The 17,221-nt window shown below is 47.0% G+C and overlaps 1 protein-coding gene across 2 annotated transcripts in view; it reads right to left on the bottom strand.

The window, feature by feature from the left end:
- Window positions 1-10,721: 10,721 nt before the first annotated feature.
- Window positions 10,722-17,221, bottom strand: part of RSPH9 (radial spoke head component 9) — a 39,482-nt gene continuing 32,982 nt past the window's right edge. The window contains exons 5-6 of one of the 2 annotated variants that reach the window (XM_037842891.1): window positions 15,402-15,497; window positions 10,722-10,895 (exon numbers count right to left, since the gene is read on the bottom strand). In XM_037842891.1, coding sequence (XP_037698819.1) covers window positions 15,451-15,497 — 47 coding nt within the window. In that variant the 3' untranslated portion in view covers window positions 10,722-10,895; window positions 15,402-15,450. Of the gene's footprint in view, window positions 10,896-14,555; window positions 15,498-17,221 lie in introns of those variants that run through there. The other variant, XM_037842890.1, reaches the window with a different exon arrangement.

A 17,221-nucleotide genomic window follows, 5' to 3' on the forward strand; every position in this document is an offset into this window, starting at 1 on the left:
TCTCCACCACCTCCTTACTCTGTTTTGAGCTGAGATCCCGGGGACAGAAGTCAATGTCTGGGATCCTTCCATGGATACAGCTTGAAGCAGCCACCAAGGCCAGAGGTTAAAGCTTGGGGGCAATAGCTCCTGCAGAAAGACAAATATTGATCTGACCTCAAATCCCTGCCCAGAGCCAAAGACCCCAGTGAGGCCAACCAGGAGGCAGGCAGGGAACAGAAGGCCGCTGGGCCTGCCAGTTCCCAAACCTCCCTCCCGCGGCCAGAGCGGCCCACCCCCTTCCCCACTGCCTGTGCTCCCAAGTGGGTATACACAGGAAGCCTTTGCCCAGGCAGAAGTGACCGAACTCCACTCCAGGTGCAACAACCCCCAGGTTTGCTGTGTCCCAGTGAGTACACAGCTCAGGAAATCCACTCATTCATTCATTCTTCATTCCACAAGCTTCACTGAGTTCTGCTAAGCTTTGCGTTAGGCACCAGGGATGCAGGGCCCACTTACAAGTTAGCCATCCAGTGGAGGAAAATGGCACTTAAAGAAGTAAGCACAAGAAAGGTGCTCTGCTATGCGGCTGGAAAGGGAATACGTGGGCCCCGTGGGTGCAGGAGTCAGAGAAGACTTCTTAAAGGAGACAAACCTTGAGAGAAAAGTAAAAGAGGGCGGCAGGAGCAGGGGCAGGGTGAGCTTCCAGTCAGCACCCAAGCTCAGCCTTGGTTGGGAGACCGTGGGCCGGCTGGGGAGGGTCGGTTGTCTGGAGTGACCTTGAGTGGAGCCCAGGAGAAACAGCCACAGACAAAACTGGAGAGGGAGAGGAACACAGGGCAGGGAGCCTCTGCAGAGGCCTGGGCTTAGCCTATGTAAAACAGAGACCCATCAAGGAGTTGTAGGCAAGAGAATACCACAGTCTTTGTGGCTTGGAAAGGTCACTCTGGAAGGGAAAATAGGGATCAGAAGTAGGCAACCCCGAAGATCTCCCAGGGCAGGATCACCCTGCAGGGTAAACAGGGTCCCTGTTCTGGGGCAGGGCCTTGGTGGATCTCACAGTCTGCAGGCCCCCTCTGCCCCTCACCCATGCAAGTTGCCTTGTGTCACAGTCTCCTCTTCACAGCTGCCCTCTATGTGTGTTTAAACCACTTTTCACCCACAGGCATATCAAGGGGAGGGAAAGGAAGAAGGCCCCACATGTGGCCAGTTCTGGATGCTGTCCTAGGTTCCGAAGTTGTGTAGAGCCTGGTCTGGCTTGTCCCTGGAGCCCTGGGTGGGGGTGGGGCACCCCACTTCTGCAGGTTATAACCCAGCAGCCAGGGCCCAAAAAGGAGAGAGGAAGATTTCCATGGAGAAGGCAGGACTGGAAAATAAGTTTGGAGATTTAAGATCACAACAAATACAAATTGAGGGCTTAGTATATGTAAGGCACTATCCTAAGGCTCTGTACATATTGATCCTGTGAAATAGGTTCTGTTGCTATCCCCATTTTACAAAACAAAGCAAGGAAAGCACAGAGACTTAGGAGAGAGCACAAGGTCCCACAGTGTCTACCATGGGGATCAAATCCAGGAAGTCCAGCTCCTTTCATTCATTTAATAAACACTTTTTGGGCACTTACCATGTGCCAGGCACTGTCTAGATGCTTAAGAGACAATGGTGGATAGATAGTGAATTTAAGAACAGTCCATGTTGTAAACAACTGAGCTGTGCTACTTCCCTGAGTTGGGACGAAGGCCAGAAGGTGAGGGTCAGCCCTCCTGCTTGCAGAGGATGCTCAGTGTCCTGGGGCATTATTGACTCATGAGTCTGGAGAAAGTGCAGCTGCTCTGCTGAGAAGCTGGTGGGCTCTGGGGATCTGGGGATCAGGATGCCCTCTGATAGCTGAGCCACTGGATGGAAGATCCAGAGCTCGGGCCCCACGGCACCCACCTCTCACAATCTCTTTGGGCTGTGTTCAATCTCTTGGAGGCCACGTTCCTTGGTGCCCTGGAGAAGAGGAGGAGATGGGGGAAAGGAAGAACAGAAAGCAGCAGGAAGAAATGCTGCCAGGTAGACCTCATGCAGGAAACAGAAGAAACTCAGCTGCCTCCTCCCTGAGCCCACTCCTGACCAGGCAGCTCAGGGGGCTCTCTAGGGCCTGGGGACCAGAGCAGGGGTTCAAGGGGAAATGGTGGGAAACTGGAGCCGCTGGGCTGCTCCTCTCACTGGGTGCAATAGAGACTCAGCTGCAGGCCGCTAAAGTCAGAGGAAGAGAGAGAGGGCTTTCTGGTTGCAATTTTGCACTCAGCTAGCTGGTCCGGGCAGGCAGGCTAAGGGCCAGGTCTGCCTCAAGGGTGTGGACTAGTTTGGGAGTGGGGGGTGGAGGGACTGAGGGATCTTTGGGGGTTTCTTGAATTCATAGGCCAAGGACAAGAAAGACATTGTCTGGGTTCATATTTCTGCTGCGAGATCTACCGATCCCCTGCCCATGCCCTTCTCGGAAGCACTTCCTTTCTTGGCTCTCTTTCCCCAATATTCCTCCCCCACCCCTCGAAATGTTTACCTCCTCCAAGAAGCCTTCAAGAACTGATGGGAGTTAAGGCTTCTTCTCAATTCTGATGCACGTTCTGATGCTTATGTAGACTGAGAACCACAGATCTGGGCCAACCCCTTTACAATGCAGTTGGAGATGTCAAGGCCCAGAGAGGAGACGTGATTGCTCAAGGTCACACAGCAGCGCAGTGTCTGAGCCCAGGTCTTCTGGTGCCTAAGCCAGGCCTCCATCTGCCGTGCCACCCACCCCCATCCTCCATGTTGCTGTGGACACTGAGCTGGCAATCTACCAGGGATTTCCTGGCTCAAGGTTGGCTGAGAGAAGGAGACCCAGGACAGACTGACAGAGCCTCCCTCCTCCCAAAATGTCTCCACTCAAGCAGGTCCTGAAGCTGGAGGCCTTAGGGCAGAGCCCAATCTGGAAATTCTCCAGGCTTGGACACCACCCTGGATTTAATAAGGGTTTGGGGAGACTGGAGGGGTGGGCGGTGTTGGGGCCGGGACACCAGGAGGAGATGTGCTGCAGCCACAGGCAAAAGAGCTGGGGGTGGGGATGGATGATGACTTCCCCAACCCCACCCTGTGGCCCCCCTCTCCCCCTGGCTTCCTGATGCGGCTCCCCACCCTCCTGATGACAAGCACTGCCCCTGCCCTCTGCCTCAGGGCCCTTACCCCTGCTGGCTTGGTGGCAGAAATGCTTCTGCAGCCTGAGGATTGTCAGCAACTTGTTTTTCTTCTGAGGTCTGTCTGGTCTCAAGAGGTTCATTGGGCCCCATAGGGCCCTGTGTCCAGGCCATCCCATCTATGGTGGTACACATACACACACACACGCACACACACACACACACACACACACTAAGCGGAGTCTTTGCTTTGGAAGAAGTAGAGGAGGCACCCCAGGGATTCTGAGTCATTGGAGTTGGGGCATGCATGGCCGGATGCCACTATTGGAGAAGAAAACTTCCAGGGCAGGAGGGCAAAGAGGCTGGACTGGGGAGTCAGTCCTCTGGTCCTCTTCCTACTTTATCTTCTAGTCCAGAGGTTCTCAACCCTGGTTGCACATAGAATCACCTGGAAAACTTTTTAAAAGGCTGTTGCCTGGGATCCAGCCCCCAGGGAGTTTGCTTTAACTGTTCTAGGGCAAGTCTGGGGTAGCTTCTTCTTTTAAATCTCCTTTGATGATTCTAATGTGCAGCCAGGAGTGAGAACCGCAACCAAATGGAATCATCAGGGCAGAAGGATGGGTTCTCTCACACTGGGCAGAGGGTCAGGGTAGAGTCTGCCCTTTGTGAGGGTGCAGGGTGGGTCCTATATCATGAGACATCACCTTCACATCCATCATCAAGATAGATCCTTATCCTGGCTCTGCCCTCTCCTCGCCTTGGACAATTAGTTGGCCTCTCAGAACCTCAGTATCTTTATCCATGAGCTAGAGGATACTTGCCACTGGGGAAGTTCTTGTGATAATTAAGGGACACAGTCTGTAAGTCCTAAGCATGTATTAAGCAATCAATAAAAAGGTAGCCTTTTATTATTAAAATAATACATAAATAAATAAATAAATAAATAAATAAATAAGAGCCAGAATCAGTGATACAGCTGGCCACAGCTCTGAGCTAGGCTGTGTTCCTAGAAAAGGGCAAACACACGGCCCTGCCTTCAGGCATCCCCTTCTGAGACAGATAAAGGGGGACAGATGCACAATGAATGAACTCAGGATTTATACTGAAAATAAACAGGAAATAACAGCTGGGATTAAATATTTATATGGTTTGCAGGCTTCAGGGTGAGGACAGTACCGGGGAGGGCAGAGAGAAGGAAGGGCAGGAGACATAGGAGAGTATAAATGTTAGTATAAAATGAGGATTGAAGTCATCCAAGCCTGTGTTTCAAGGGCACCCAGGAAGAGAGGGACAATTACAGGAGGGGGAGCGTGTCAGAGCCCGGGCTGCTCGGTTCCTTCCACGGGGATCTTTGTTTACACTGCCAGGCTGGAAAAGAATGTAATCAAATTATGACCGGTTATTCTAATTTACGGTCTCCAGTAGGGACAGCAGACAAACAGGGAGCCTGAAAAGGGGAAACAAGTTGTTTTCCAGGACATCCTTTGTTTGCCCTTTCTCCAGCTCCCTCTGCCCCTGAGCTCTTTCCCTCCCTTTCTGCCTTCCCTTGTCCCGGCCTCCATGGCCCGCCTGCCTGTGCTGTGTCCCCTGCCTCCCATGCCACCACCACCATCCTCACTCCTGCCCGTCAGTGGGCAGATCCGGGGTAAGGAGGCTCCCTTGTCTCAGGCAGGGGTGGCCATGGGTGGGACACACAGGTGGAACAACAAGGAAAATTTTGCCCCAGGAGCTTCTCTACTGTCAACCACCTGACCCCCAACATAGAATTTCCCAGCCCCTCTGACCTCCCACCAACCAAAGACAGCAAATAAAATCCCTCTATTTCTAGAAGGCAGGCCACTTGATTGACTAGAACTCTGTCACTAACTAGCTATGTCACTTTGGGTAAGTCACTGGTCCTCTCTGGAGGTGGTAGGGTGATCATTCCAAGAAAGAGGAAACCCCTCTGCCTGCCTTTCCGTCTCCCAGGGCTGGTGTGAGAATGAGGGTGTTTCCTCTGGTCAGAGACCCTCAGATCTTGGCGACTTGGAGGCCCGAGGCAGGTGCGATGCACAGGCCTGCAGGGTCAGAGGCAGCAGCAGGGCTTGTGGAATGGACTCCCACCGAGATCCAGGCACCTGGAAGCAGTGAGCCAGATGCCCCCATAAGGGCCATCCATCCATCCATCCCATCCATCCCCCTGCTTCCACCCAAGCCTGCAGGCAACTTCTCAGCGAGAAGAGTATCAGGAAGGTTGGCCCTATTTTAAAGACCAGATGGGCTAAAACAAAAAAAAACGAACAAAAAAGGGGTGGGGGGGTAGGGGAAGGAAGAAAGCATTCTCCTTCTCCTTCTGCTCTGGCCAGCCACCTTCCAGCAGAGGCTCTACTTTCTCCCCCAGGTTGTCATATTCCACGACCTGGCAGCTCCTGGTAATAAAAGCATCTGACAATCTTCTCTGGGGTCAAAAGGAAACTGAGCAAAGGGATAAGGTGGAATTTTTCCAAACAGCAAGTTATAACAGAAGGAGCACTCTCTCTCATACACACGTGCACGTGCACACATACACACACACACTCACATGGGACCATCCCCACGCTGGGACTCAGATCCAACGCTCAGCCAGAGGTTGCCACAAGCCAGGGAGGGTAATATTAAGGGAGGTTTGGGACGGTCCCTGTCCTGACCCCTGCAGTGTTCTCATTCCAATCACCTACACACACACCCACTCCTACCATCCCCACCTAAGGACAGGCTTCCAGGGGCACTTAATGTGGCTTCTGTCAGAACAGCAGGGTTAGAGCAAGGGGAAAGAGGAGGAAGCTCAGCTCCGCTGGCTCCCAGTGGCCCCCCTCTGTGCCCATCCCACCCCCAGCGATGGAGTATCTTATCTCTGGGGTGACAGATTCCTAAAGTTGGAGGTGACCTCAGAGACTCCCTTGTCCGGCCTGCCTTTCATTCTACACATGGGGTCACTGGAGTCCAGACCAGCCCACGGATGTGCCCCAGAACACAGCTGGGCCATAGAGGCAGACCGCGCACTGTAACCCAGGTGTCCTGACCGTATTATCAGCAACTACTCCCCAGGCCTTCTCCAGCTAGCTCCTTCCTTCCTCTCCCACCACCAATCTAGTGCTTTTGTCTCCCACCAGGTCTTTGCAGGATTCAAGGAAAAACAATTCAAAAATGGTGGAGTTCCCCAAGGGCCCGTGCCAGGTAGTCCCTAAGGGGGCCTCCCTCTCACTTAGATGCCCATCCCAGCCCGAGGGATCTCCTGGCCTCTGGTGACACTCACAAAAGCCCCCAGGTAGGGCTAGGGATTTATGAGAGGACCTGAGAACCTCCTCAGAACCATATCAGGCCTTTCAGCAGAACTCCAACCATATCAGACAGCCAAGTCATGGCCCCCCTCAGCCCATCCCACCCGGTAATGCCCCAGACATCACTTCTTACAAGAGAAGAAACTGAGCCTTAGTGAGGGGAATGGACTGGATTGGACTGGGCTGGCCCAGTTGGTCAGTGGCAGCTCCAGAGTCCCCCAGGTCTTCTGCTGTGATGCACTGGCGAGACCTGTTTCAGGAGTGAAGGGCTTCTTTTTCCAGCAGCTGGGAGTGCTGCAGGCAGAAAGCCCTGAGCTGTCACTCCCTGTGGAGATGGCCTGGATGAAGATGGGGAGATGGGGTGGTCTGCCCAAATGCAGTGCTGACTGTCCCTCTTGTCCCAACCTGGGACAACTCTGAAGGGTCATTCCAGCGTCAGAACTCCCCGTCAGGAGGCTGAGATATTCCACTTAGACTCCATCGCAGTTTGACTTCTCCCTCCCCCCAATTCTACTTCCTTCCTTTCCCTTCAATAGACATTAATCCCAGTGACATACTCCAAGTCCAGGAGGCTTTCCATTGCTTTGAAAGACCTAGCACGTTAGTTGGGAAAATAAACTTAACTGAAGGCAAGCAAAAAATAAACTGGTGCTCCATGGGGACCATAAATGTGAACAGAACATGGCTGCTGACACAAAGCTGGGAGAAAAAGCAAACCCACCAGTGGATAGTCAATACACTAAATGAATACAAGCTGTTAATAGTGGGGTGGTCTATGGTAAAACAATACAATTAATGCAAACAAGGTCTATAGTTAACAGTAACATTGTAATATTCTTTCATTAATTGCAGCAAAGGCACTATACCAAAGCTAAATATCAATAATAGAGGGATATAAAGGAGAGGTATGGGATTCATTTTTTTATTTTTCTGGAAGAAGTGGGAATGTTCTTACTTGATTGTGCTGGTGAATACATTAACCATGTATTTATACCAGGATCCACTGATTGTACATTCAGGATAGATTGTATGGTGTGCAAATAAAACTGTTAAAAAAAAAAAAAAGAAAAAGATGCTAAATGAAGCCTCCACAGGAGTAAACTGGCAGTTGGCACAGCTGTAGGTGAGGGCCTGCTTTAGGGATCAGACTGACTGTCATAGGCTTGGATTGCAGAAAGTGAGAGCGGTGGCCCTGTGACACCCACATGAGGATGAGCTTGAGGGTCAGATGACAAGTCCCATCAGAGATATGACTGAGAGGGCGCACTCTCATCTTGGGTGCATAAATGGAAGTAGGGTGTTCAGATGCAGGGTGCCAGTGGCCAGACTCTATTTTGCACTGATTACAGTACACTGGGGCACTGGGCCTACTTCGGGAGTCATATTTTAAGGAATATGCTGGCAAGCCATTGCTGCCCTCCTGGGTGCAGAGGTCTGGGACTTTGGAGAGTAGAACTGAAGAAGTCGGGTCAGATCAGACTTGGGTACCAGTATTGCCTTCAAATAATTTAAATGTCATTGTGTGGAAAAGGGTCAGCAGGCAGAGCAAGGATCAGCAGAAGAGCTGATTTGGGTTGTCCAAAATGGATCAGGTCACTTTGCAAAGTAGTGTGCCCCGCATCAGCTGGAAATGCTCCCTCAAAGCACCTTAGAGAATATGGTCACAGCACAGGCTGCTAATTGTCCCCCCATATCCATTCTCCCCTTCTTCCTTAGTTTGTAATAGCACCTCTGATTTTCAGCTGTGCCTGTGGCTGCCCAGAATAAAGATTTCATTTCTCAGAAGTTCTTATAGCAAGATATGGCTATGCAACTAAGTTATGGCAGATGGAATATAAGCTGAAGTGTGTACAACTTCCAGGAGTTTTCTTTAAAGGATGGAGAATTAGGCAATTCTTCATTTCGTTCTTCTTTCTGCTCTCTGGAATGTGGGCATGATGACTGGAGCTCAAGCAATCATATAGGACTATGAGGTAGCAGAGCAACAAGGCAGGAGTCTGGGTACCTGACTTCTTCCTGAGTCTTTTACCATTTTATTTAAGCCACTGCTATTTTTCTACCATGGATAGTAGACACTACTCCTAACTAACACAGTGGTGAACATTTATTAGTTTTTCTTGAAACAGTACTCCCCTTCCTTAGTAAAAGTCCCCTTCTTTTGCCTTTCCAGCACTTCTTTGTATAGTTCCATTGGGGCCTACCAACTTAGTATCTCAATTCCTGACCCAAGCTGGCCAATCAGAGATCTTCCCCAGAGAGAAGTTCCAATCTTTAGGTAATTAAGTTGGAAAGATATGAGGCCAGGAACTTCTGGCAGCCTCATGGAAAAAGAACAATGAACGAAAAAAATCAAAATGCAGAGAGAAGCAGAGACAGAAGAAAGGGAGGAAGAGTCCGATGGTGTTTGAGTCTCTGGCTCCAGTTGCCCTGAGGCCCCACTGAACCCTGTTCAAACTGGGTTGGTTACGAGAGGCAGTAAATGCCCTTCTCTGAGCTGGGTGACTGTCAAACAACCCAAAGAGTCCTGGCTAATGCAAAAGGCAAGTAATCACATGGCTAGAGGTTAGAACAGTCTAGTGCTGAGGTGGCAGGAAGGAAAGAGAGAACAGACAGAGAGACCAAGTCCAGAAAGTCCTGGCAAAGGAACTGAGATGTGAGCCAGTCCTTCAAGGAAGGGAGGGCTTTGAACGGGAGGTGAGGGAAAACATCTCTTAAGAGGGATACATTGGAAGTCAAGGAGGGAAGGAAATGAGCATGGAGTGGGTTTTGAGAGTCTGAGAGCAGAGGGAAGAAAAAGTGAGAAAGGGAGCTGTGCCATTATGGGAGGCCTCACGGGTCAAGCTCAGGAATTGGCACTTTATGCCCTTTGGTCAGTGGTTCAAAGACTTTAGCATTCCAGGAGTTCTTTAAAAATACAGATTCAGAGCCCTGTTGTAAGAGATTCTGATTTATTAGGTGTGGGAAGAGGCCCAGGTTTGTACCAGAACGACACTTCTAAAAGGTCTGTTGTGGGCTATGAGAAGCCATTGAGCAGGAAAGTGACCCGGGGTGTTTTAGAAAAAAGTAGAGTAGAGTATATTGGAGGTGGGGAAACTGAAGGCAACGAGCAAACCAAGATATTATGAAGGTGGTGGAAATTGATACTGTTCCTAATAGGTGATGAACGACAATACTGTCCTCTGAGTATTGGTTGCAGAGGAGGGGTCGATGGTGAATCCCTGGGTTGGGTTTGGCCTTACTTAGCTACAGTGCATTTAAGCTCCTTCAGAAAAACCAATAGAAATTTCTGTAGGCGGTTAGAAACTGAAGGCTGGAGCTCAAAAGAGTATTGCTGTGGATTTCAGACATATTAGCTTTCCAGGTGAAAGCCAAAGAGCAAAAGTGACGATCTCTGAAGAAGAGCAGAGCAGGGAGGAGGAGAATAAGACTGAACTCCTATCACTCTGGATTTCAAGGATGGGACTGTTGATAGGATGAATTCTAGAACCAGACAGTACTCTTTACAGACGCAGAAACTGAGGCCCAGAGAGGGTAAGTGTGTGGTTTCAGATCTTTAGTTGGTAAGTGCAGAGCCTGGTTTTCAGTCTGCAATTCTTCCCCATTGCTTTTGTGTGTTTCCTCATGTGTATTTGGGGCACAGCTTCTGCTTAGGGTGCCATTTTTCACCTGTTAGTGAAAATGTGCCAATAGTTCCAAAGTGTCTTAAAAGGATAAAACCTTTTCTTTACCCAAGAACTGAATCTGGGCACCAGGAGAAGGGAATCTGACGAGTTTCTCAGCCTGGTATGGACATCAAGCCCTCTGCAGAAATGCCCGGTCACAGCCAAGACTTGCTTAGATCAGGAGGAAACTGCATCGAGCAGGCCTGACCGGTTCCCAGCTACCTGCTGAAGCTGGGATGGGGTACTGCTGACCAAGCACTGGGGGTCTGATCTGGGGCACACTCGCTTGGAGAATATCCTGCCCATGCATGCCTACAGTGTGCACACAAAAGACATAGGCAGACTTTCTCTGCTTTGGCAGTCTTCTTTGGGACCTCCTTTCTCTGGCCTCACTTTGCTGGAAGGGGTTGGAATTCAGAAGCCCCCTAAAGCTGCCTTTTGCCAATATCACTACTCTTTTGCATTTCCCCTCCTTATCCATATTAGGGCAGCAGTGTGCCCAAAAGATCCAGTATAGAAAAGAATCAGTTTTGCTTTATACTTAATCTGTTATATGGTATATTGTTTTATGTTCTTTCTCTGAATGTGTATTTATTTCACAATTTTAAAAGATGAAAAGCAAAACAAAACAAAACAAAAAACAAAAGGAGAGGAAAGTGAATGAATCACAAGGCAATCATCCAGTTTACAAAATGTTTCTTGGTGGGACAAAAGCTTTCATACTCTGGAGAGTGTTCTCCTGTGCATGTAATCATTTGTTTACAAAAGGCACATTGTAGCCACTCGATTGATACCTGTTGGTTAAATGAAGCAATAAATGAATTAGTGAATAACATGAATAACTTGGACAGAGCAAGACTCCTGGAGAGGGAAAGGAGAAATACTGAAAAATCAATGCAAAATGTTGAATTACTAGAGACACATCCTGACTGTTTCCAGGCCTGCTGCATCAAGCAGGGCACACCTGTAGAAAGGCCACCACCACGCAAGGGTTCTTTGTCCAAGTTCTCCCCCTCCTCACCACAGATACCCATTAGGGAGGCAGCAGACCAAACAGGAAGGAAAACTCCCCTTTAAAAAGGTCGTGGGAAACTGAGGTGGACAGCCAGGCGAGCTCAAAGCAGACAGGCCCTGGCTGTGGGCTCTCTCCAGAGGTCCAGAGTTCCAGGTGCTGTCCCCTTGCCTCATCTGCACAAAGCAAGGGAGGGGGAGGAGGGGCGGTGGCTGCAAATGAAACCAGACCCTTCTTGGGAGACTCACAGAACTCAGCTCTGGGCCTGGGCAGGGTAGGCCACATGCTGTTATGGTCAAGTCAACCAGCTGGGAATCAGCAGGGGGGTTGTAAGGAAACCGCATTAATTAGGAGAAAGCAAACAACACTGTCATCTGAGTTGGCTTTCCCCTGGTTTCTCTTGTGGGTCCCCTCCTACCGTGGTCTCAACCAGATCAGCTCCCCCCACCTTGCCGCACCATTTCATTGCCTCTGCTCATTCACCACTGACATCTGTGTGGCTCTTGGCTCTGATCCCCTCTTCCTGGGCGAGGTGGAAGGAAGGCTGGAAGAGCACATCTGTCCACAGCTGGGACCAGAACTTCCCCAGCCCTGAAACCATGATGGGCTGACCCACATATGGTTTGCTGGCACTTGACTTGACTCTGGCCTGAGGCTCCTGTGCTGTTTGCAGGAAGCAAGTTGCTAGCAAAGATCATTTCTGCCACGAATTTAAAGTTTCCTTCCTTGGCAAAATAAACATTTCTGGTTCATCTCTTATAAATGTAGCCTGGGCATCTTCATTGGGAAGGTTTACTTGGGACTTCAGTTGTCTCCAGAATTAAGAGAGAGTCTCCATGACAAGAGGTGGAGGGAATAATGAAGTTCTCCTTGGGAAATGGGGCGGAAGCAAGGGGGTTGGGCTCTTCAGAAGAGGAGATGGATGAAAGATTTTGCCAGGATAAGGAGTGGCTCATTTCCCTCCCTCCTCGCACATATGTGCAGACAGGGTCATTGGTGCTCTTCAAGTTCTGGGATTGCTACTGATGCTGGAAACAATTCTTCTTCCACATGAGAATGACTCTGCCAATAGCCCTAGAAACTCTGGTTCTTGAAAAGGCACTTCCTTTGGGTGGCAGCTACCATTTTGCAGCTCCCAAACAAGGGCTCTCAATCCCTTTTATTCTACAGCACAGTCATACTTAAAAAAAAAAAAAATTCCACAGCATACCCAATTGGGGAGGGGGGCATGTGAGACCCACTGATGAAATAGAGGATGCTATTTTTGGAACCAAAAGACAGCCTTAGAAAATGTGTTTGAATTGGAAGTAACCTAAATGTCTAGCAATTGGGGATTGGTTGAGGAAGTTGAGGCACTTCCAGATGATGAAATAGTACACAGCCATTAACAATGGTGCTAAAGGACAGAAAGACCAATGAAACCAAATAGAGATTCCAGAAATAGACCTATACCAGATAAAATGCACTGGGGAAAATATAATATTTTAAATAAATGGTTCTGGTTCAATTAGATACCCCTATGGGATAAAAAGAACCTTAATCTCTATTTCAGACCATAAAACAATTCCAGATAAATTGCAGATTTACACATGAAAGGTAGAAAAATAAAGCTTTTGGTAGAAAACATATTAGAGCATCTTCATGACCTTGAAAGGAAATAAAATTTTAAATATGAAACAAAAAGTGCCAACCATATAGGAAAAAACTGGTGGATTGCACTGTACTAGTCATCAAAAAACATACTACACTGTGCCCTCCACTGGAAGAAACACAGGCGGTGAAAAGGTGGGCGCCTCAGTGACATCTGGCCCCGGAGAGAACCGAGAACCCCGAGAAAAGCGAATCTAAGTATTGAGGTCAAGATGGGCTGTACATGGGGGTCAGTCCAGAAGGCACCTCATGGTGAGACGGGATTCTTGATGTGCTCTGGCTCTGGCCTGAACCGTAATAGGAAGTTGGGAGAACACCCCCACAGGCCTCACACTTTCCTATTATTTCATCAAGCAGCCCAAACAGTGGCATGTGCGCTGACAGAAACTTCCTCTGAAGCATTATTTCCGTGCTTTCATTTTGAGAGAGTTATATTTCCAAAGAGGGTCGCTCTGCAACCCTTCTTCCAGTCCCTCTGCAAGAGCCATGGGAGAAGGTGGAGCTCTGTAGGGAGAAGCCAGCGCCGCCCATGAACCCGCGCCCTCCTCCTACTGGCCAGGGCCTGGGCAGCACCTACGGGCGGTCTCCCCTTCTGGGTCTGCCAGGAGGTTCCATCCCTGCTGTGCCCCTTCCAGAGACCAGGACTATGACCGATGCCTCTCTTACTAGGCATATTGAGAGAGATTTTTTAAAAGTTTTACATGAATTGTCCCAAATCATGTGCTTCTTCTGGTCAATTTTGGTTATTCCAGAATTTTCTTTATAGATCCAAATTTCACATGCATTCATGGATGCGCTGGTTTGAATGTATTATGTCCCCCAGAAAAAGCCATATTCTTTGATGTAATTAGATTGTAATTCTTTGAGTGTTTCCAAGGAGATGTGCCCCACCCAACTGTGGGTGATGACTTTGACTGGATAATTTCCATGGAGGTGTTGCCCCACCCATTCAGGGTGGATCTAAATTAATCACTGGAGCCATATAAATGAGCTGATGAACAGAAGGAACTCAGCGCAGCTGTGACATTTTGAAGAGGAGCTACAGCCAAGAGGGACACTTTGAAGAATGCACAGAGGCTGAGAGAGTAGCTGCAGATGAGAGACAGTTTGAAGACAGATGTTGAAAGCAGACTTTTGCTCCAGAGAAGCTAAGAGAGGACAAATGCCCCAAGAGCAACTAAGAGTGACATTTTTGAGGAGCTGAAGTCTAGAGAGGAACATCCTGGGAGAAAGTCATTTTGAAACCAGAACTTGGAGCAGACGCCGGCCATGTGCCTTCCCAGCTAACAGAGGTTTTCCGGACGCCATTGGCCATCTTCCAGTCAAGGTACCCAATTGTTGATGACTTACCTTGGACACTTTATGGCTGTAAGACTGTAACCGTGTAACCAAATAAACCCCCTTTTGTAAAAGCCAATCCATTTCTGGTGTTTTGCATTCTAGCAGCATTAGCAAACTAGAACAATGGAGAAGATCATCTGAGGCCATTTGGTATACATGTCTGGAGGCTGAGTCGTCTCATGAGGTCGTTTGTCAAAAAAATTACTCAGTTTGCAAGACTATGATATAACTTTGAACAAACACTGTGACTGAGGTTTCTCAAAGTTCTTATTGTGTGGCTGATGTGAAATCAGTCAGAATTTGCAAATAGGGTAGCAAACCAGACATTTTTCTTCCATATATATGGTAATTTTTAAAATGCAATTTGCATTGCAGCAATCAAATCATTTGCATAAGACATTTTTAATAATGTAAACTTTCTAACTTAATGGTACTTAAATAATTTAAAAGAAAAATGTTAACCTAAACATCTTTATGCTTCCTTTACAACTACATCCCACTTCTATATGTCCAGTTGTTAAAGAAAACTATTTCAAAACAAATCTTCTATCAGGAAAATTGCCTTTCTCCATTTGTTAAGAATTTTTATACACCAATCTACCCCCCTTTATTTTATTGTGGAATATGTGCTGGAAAAATTGCAACAAAACTTTGCTACCTCTATGAGATATCTAGGGATCTTCAAACACTACAATGAAATCTAAATAGTGTAATTAACCCACAGGCAGATTGGTTTCCATTAATTTTTTCTTAATGGGATGTCATATGGAAACCTATTTCACCAGAGTTTTAAAAATGAAAAGGGTGTTGTTTTGTCCTCTGTATAGTGGTGGGAAAAAACAAAAATACTATAGGGGAGTGGAAAGGTAACCCACAGAGACGGAGATGACATTTGCAGTACATATATATGGCAAAAGACAAATATCCAGATTATATAAAGAACTTCTACAAATTGATAAGAAAAATACAGGCAACCCAATGTAAAAATGGGCCAAAGACTTAGACATTTTACAAAGGAAGAGATCTAAACATTTGAAAAGTTACTCATCTTCATTAGGCATCAAAGAATTGCAAATTAAACATACAGTGAAATCCTACTGCATACCCACCAGAATGGCCAAGATGAAAAGCACAAAAATATCAAATATTGATAAGGATATGGAGCAAATGGAACTCTCACACACAGCTGGTACCAGAGTAAACTGGTACAAACACTTTGGATAACTGTTTAGCAGTATTTACTAAAGTTGAGTATATCATACCCTACAACCCAACAGTTCCACTCCTGGATATCCACCTGGAGGAAGTCTGTTCTCAGGTTCATCCAACGTCATGCAGAGGAATGTTCACCACAGCACTCCTTGAATTAGTTCCACCTGGAAATATCCAAATGCTATCAACAGAAGAAGGGATAAATAAATTATGGAATATTCACAATGGAATATTATATAGCAATGAGAATGAATGAACTACTGCTTATTGTAGCAACATGGAGGAATTTCATAAACATGATATTGAGCAGAAGAAGCCAGACATAGAGTACATACTCTAAGATTCTATTTATATAAAGTTCAAATGCAAGCCAATGTAGTTTATGGTGCTGAAAGTCAAGATAATGATTGCCCTTGGGGGCAGTGACTGGAAGGGGGCACAAGGGTGTGTTCTGGAGTGCTGGTGATGTTCTAGTTGTTGATGTGAGTAGTGGTCTCGTGGGTGTGTTCCCTTTGTGAAAATTCCTCAAGTTGTACACTGATGATTTGTGTACTCTTCCTTTATAGGTTATAGTTCAATAAAAAATTGTTGTTGTTGTTAAGAAAAAAAAGGCTAATCTTCATTCTGAGAAAAATCCAGTCTCAAAGAATTGCTTTTTAATTTAGGGACTAATAACAAATGGATTCAGAAGAATAAGATATTACAAAACAAAGATATGGATAGTATTATTTCATTTTGCTAAATGTAAATAATGGTTATCTCTAGATTATGGATATTTATTTTCTTTTTACTTTATCTATTATTTTATTTTTCTACAATGATCACATTACTCGTCATTGTAGAAAATTCAAGCTGCTTTTTAAAATAAAAGTTTATGATAAGTTAGGATAAGATAATGAGGAGAGGGTTGGCACTCAAATATTGTAGTTCACTGTGTTCAAAACAACCCCTAGGTGAGGCTGTTTCCGCTGTGGTCTCTACTTGATCCCCAGAATTTGGGAGGCAGGAGGAGGGGATGGCATAGAGAAACAGGGAATGTGGTATATGCAGGAAGGGCTTAAGGTCATCTTTACAGAGAGAAAGTGGAAGCTAAAGTCAGAGCCAAGGCTTTCCTGATCCTGGCCATGACTCTAGACCCACACACCACCAAGACTCTCTGCTCCACTCTTAATCCACAGGTCCATCTCACCCACCTAGATTGGCCTTTCTGTCAAGTTTCTCCTTGTTGAGATCTGCCTTTGCTGAATTTGAGCATATGCACACCCTACAGCCCAACAGTTCCACTATGAGATATCCACCCCAAGGAAGTTTGTTCTCAAGTTCATCCAAAGTCATGCAGAGGAATGTTCACCACAGCACTATTTGAATTAGTCCCACCTATCCAAATCCTATCAACAGAAGAAGAGATAAATAAATTGTGGTATATTCACAATGGAATATTACACAGCAATATATTATATAGCAATATATTGAGGCTTTAAGGAACCACAATGACACATTTCTCCTGCTCTATAATGCTGCTCAAGCTGCCCATGCAGCAGCTGTTCTGCATACTCTATTCCTGGTGGCCAGCCAACCAGGATTGTAATCCCAACTGGAATATGGGCTTCTTCCCTCCCCTTCATCAGGGAACATACTATGCCATTTAACGAGCCTGATTTTCCCATCTATGAATCAGAGTAGTACAACCAGAAAATCCCCCTTCAGGTTTATTATGGACTGTGGAAAAGAATATTCCAACCACCAAATGGAAGAATTGAGCAGTGACTGCTTTTCCTTTCTTAAGTAGCTCCAGGCAAACATCCCATATGTCCCGCAAATCCAAAAGAAGGAAAACAGGACAGTTGTGTTATTTTCTTTTTGGTATCAGATGCTTCCTTCTGAGGCAAGTACCTCGCACAAAGA

The sequence above is a fragment of the Choloepus didactylus genome, chromosome 7 (genome assembly GCF_015220235.1).
Source record: "Choloepus didactylus isolate mChoDid1 chromosome 7, mChoDid1.pri, whole genome shotgun sequence".
Lineage (NCBI taxonomy): Eukaryota > Metazoa > Chordata > Mammalia > Pilosa > Megalonychidae > Choloepus > Choloepus didactylus.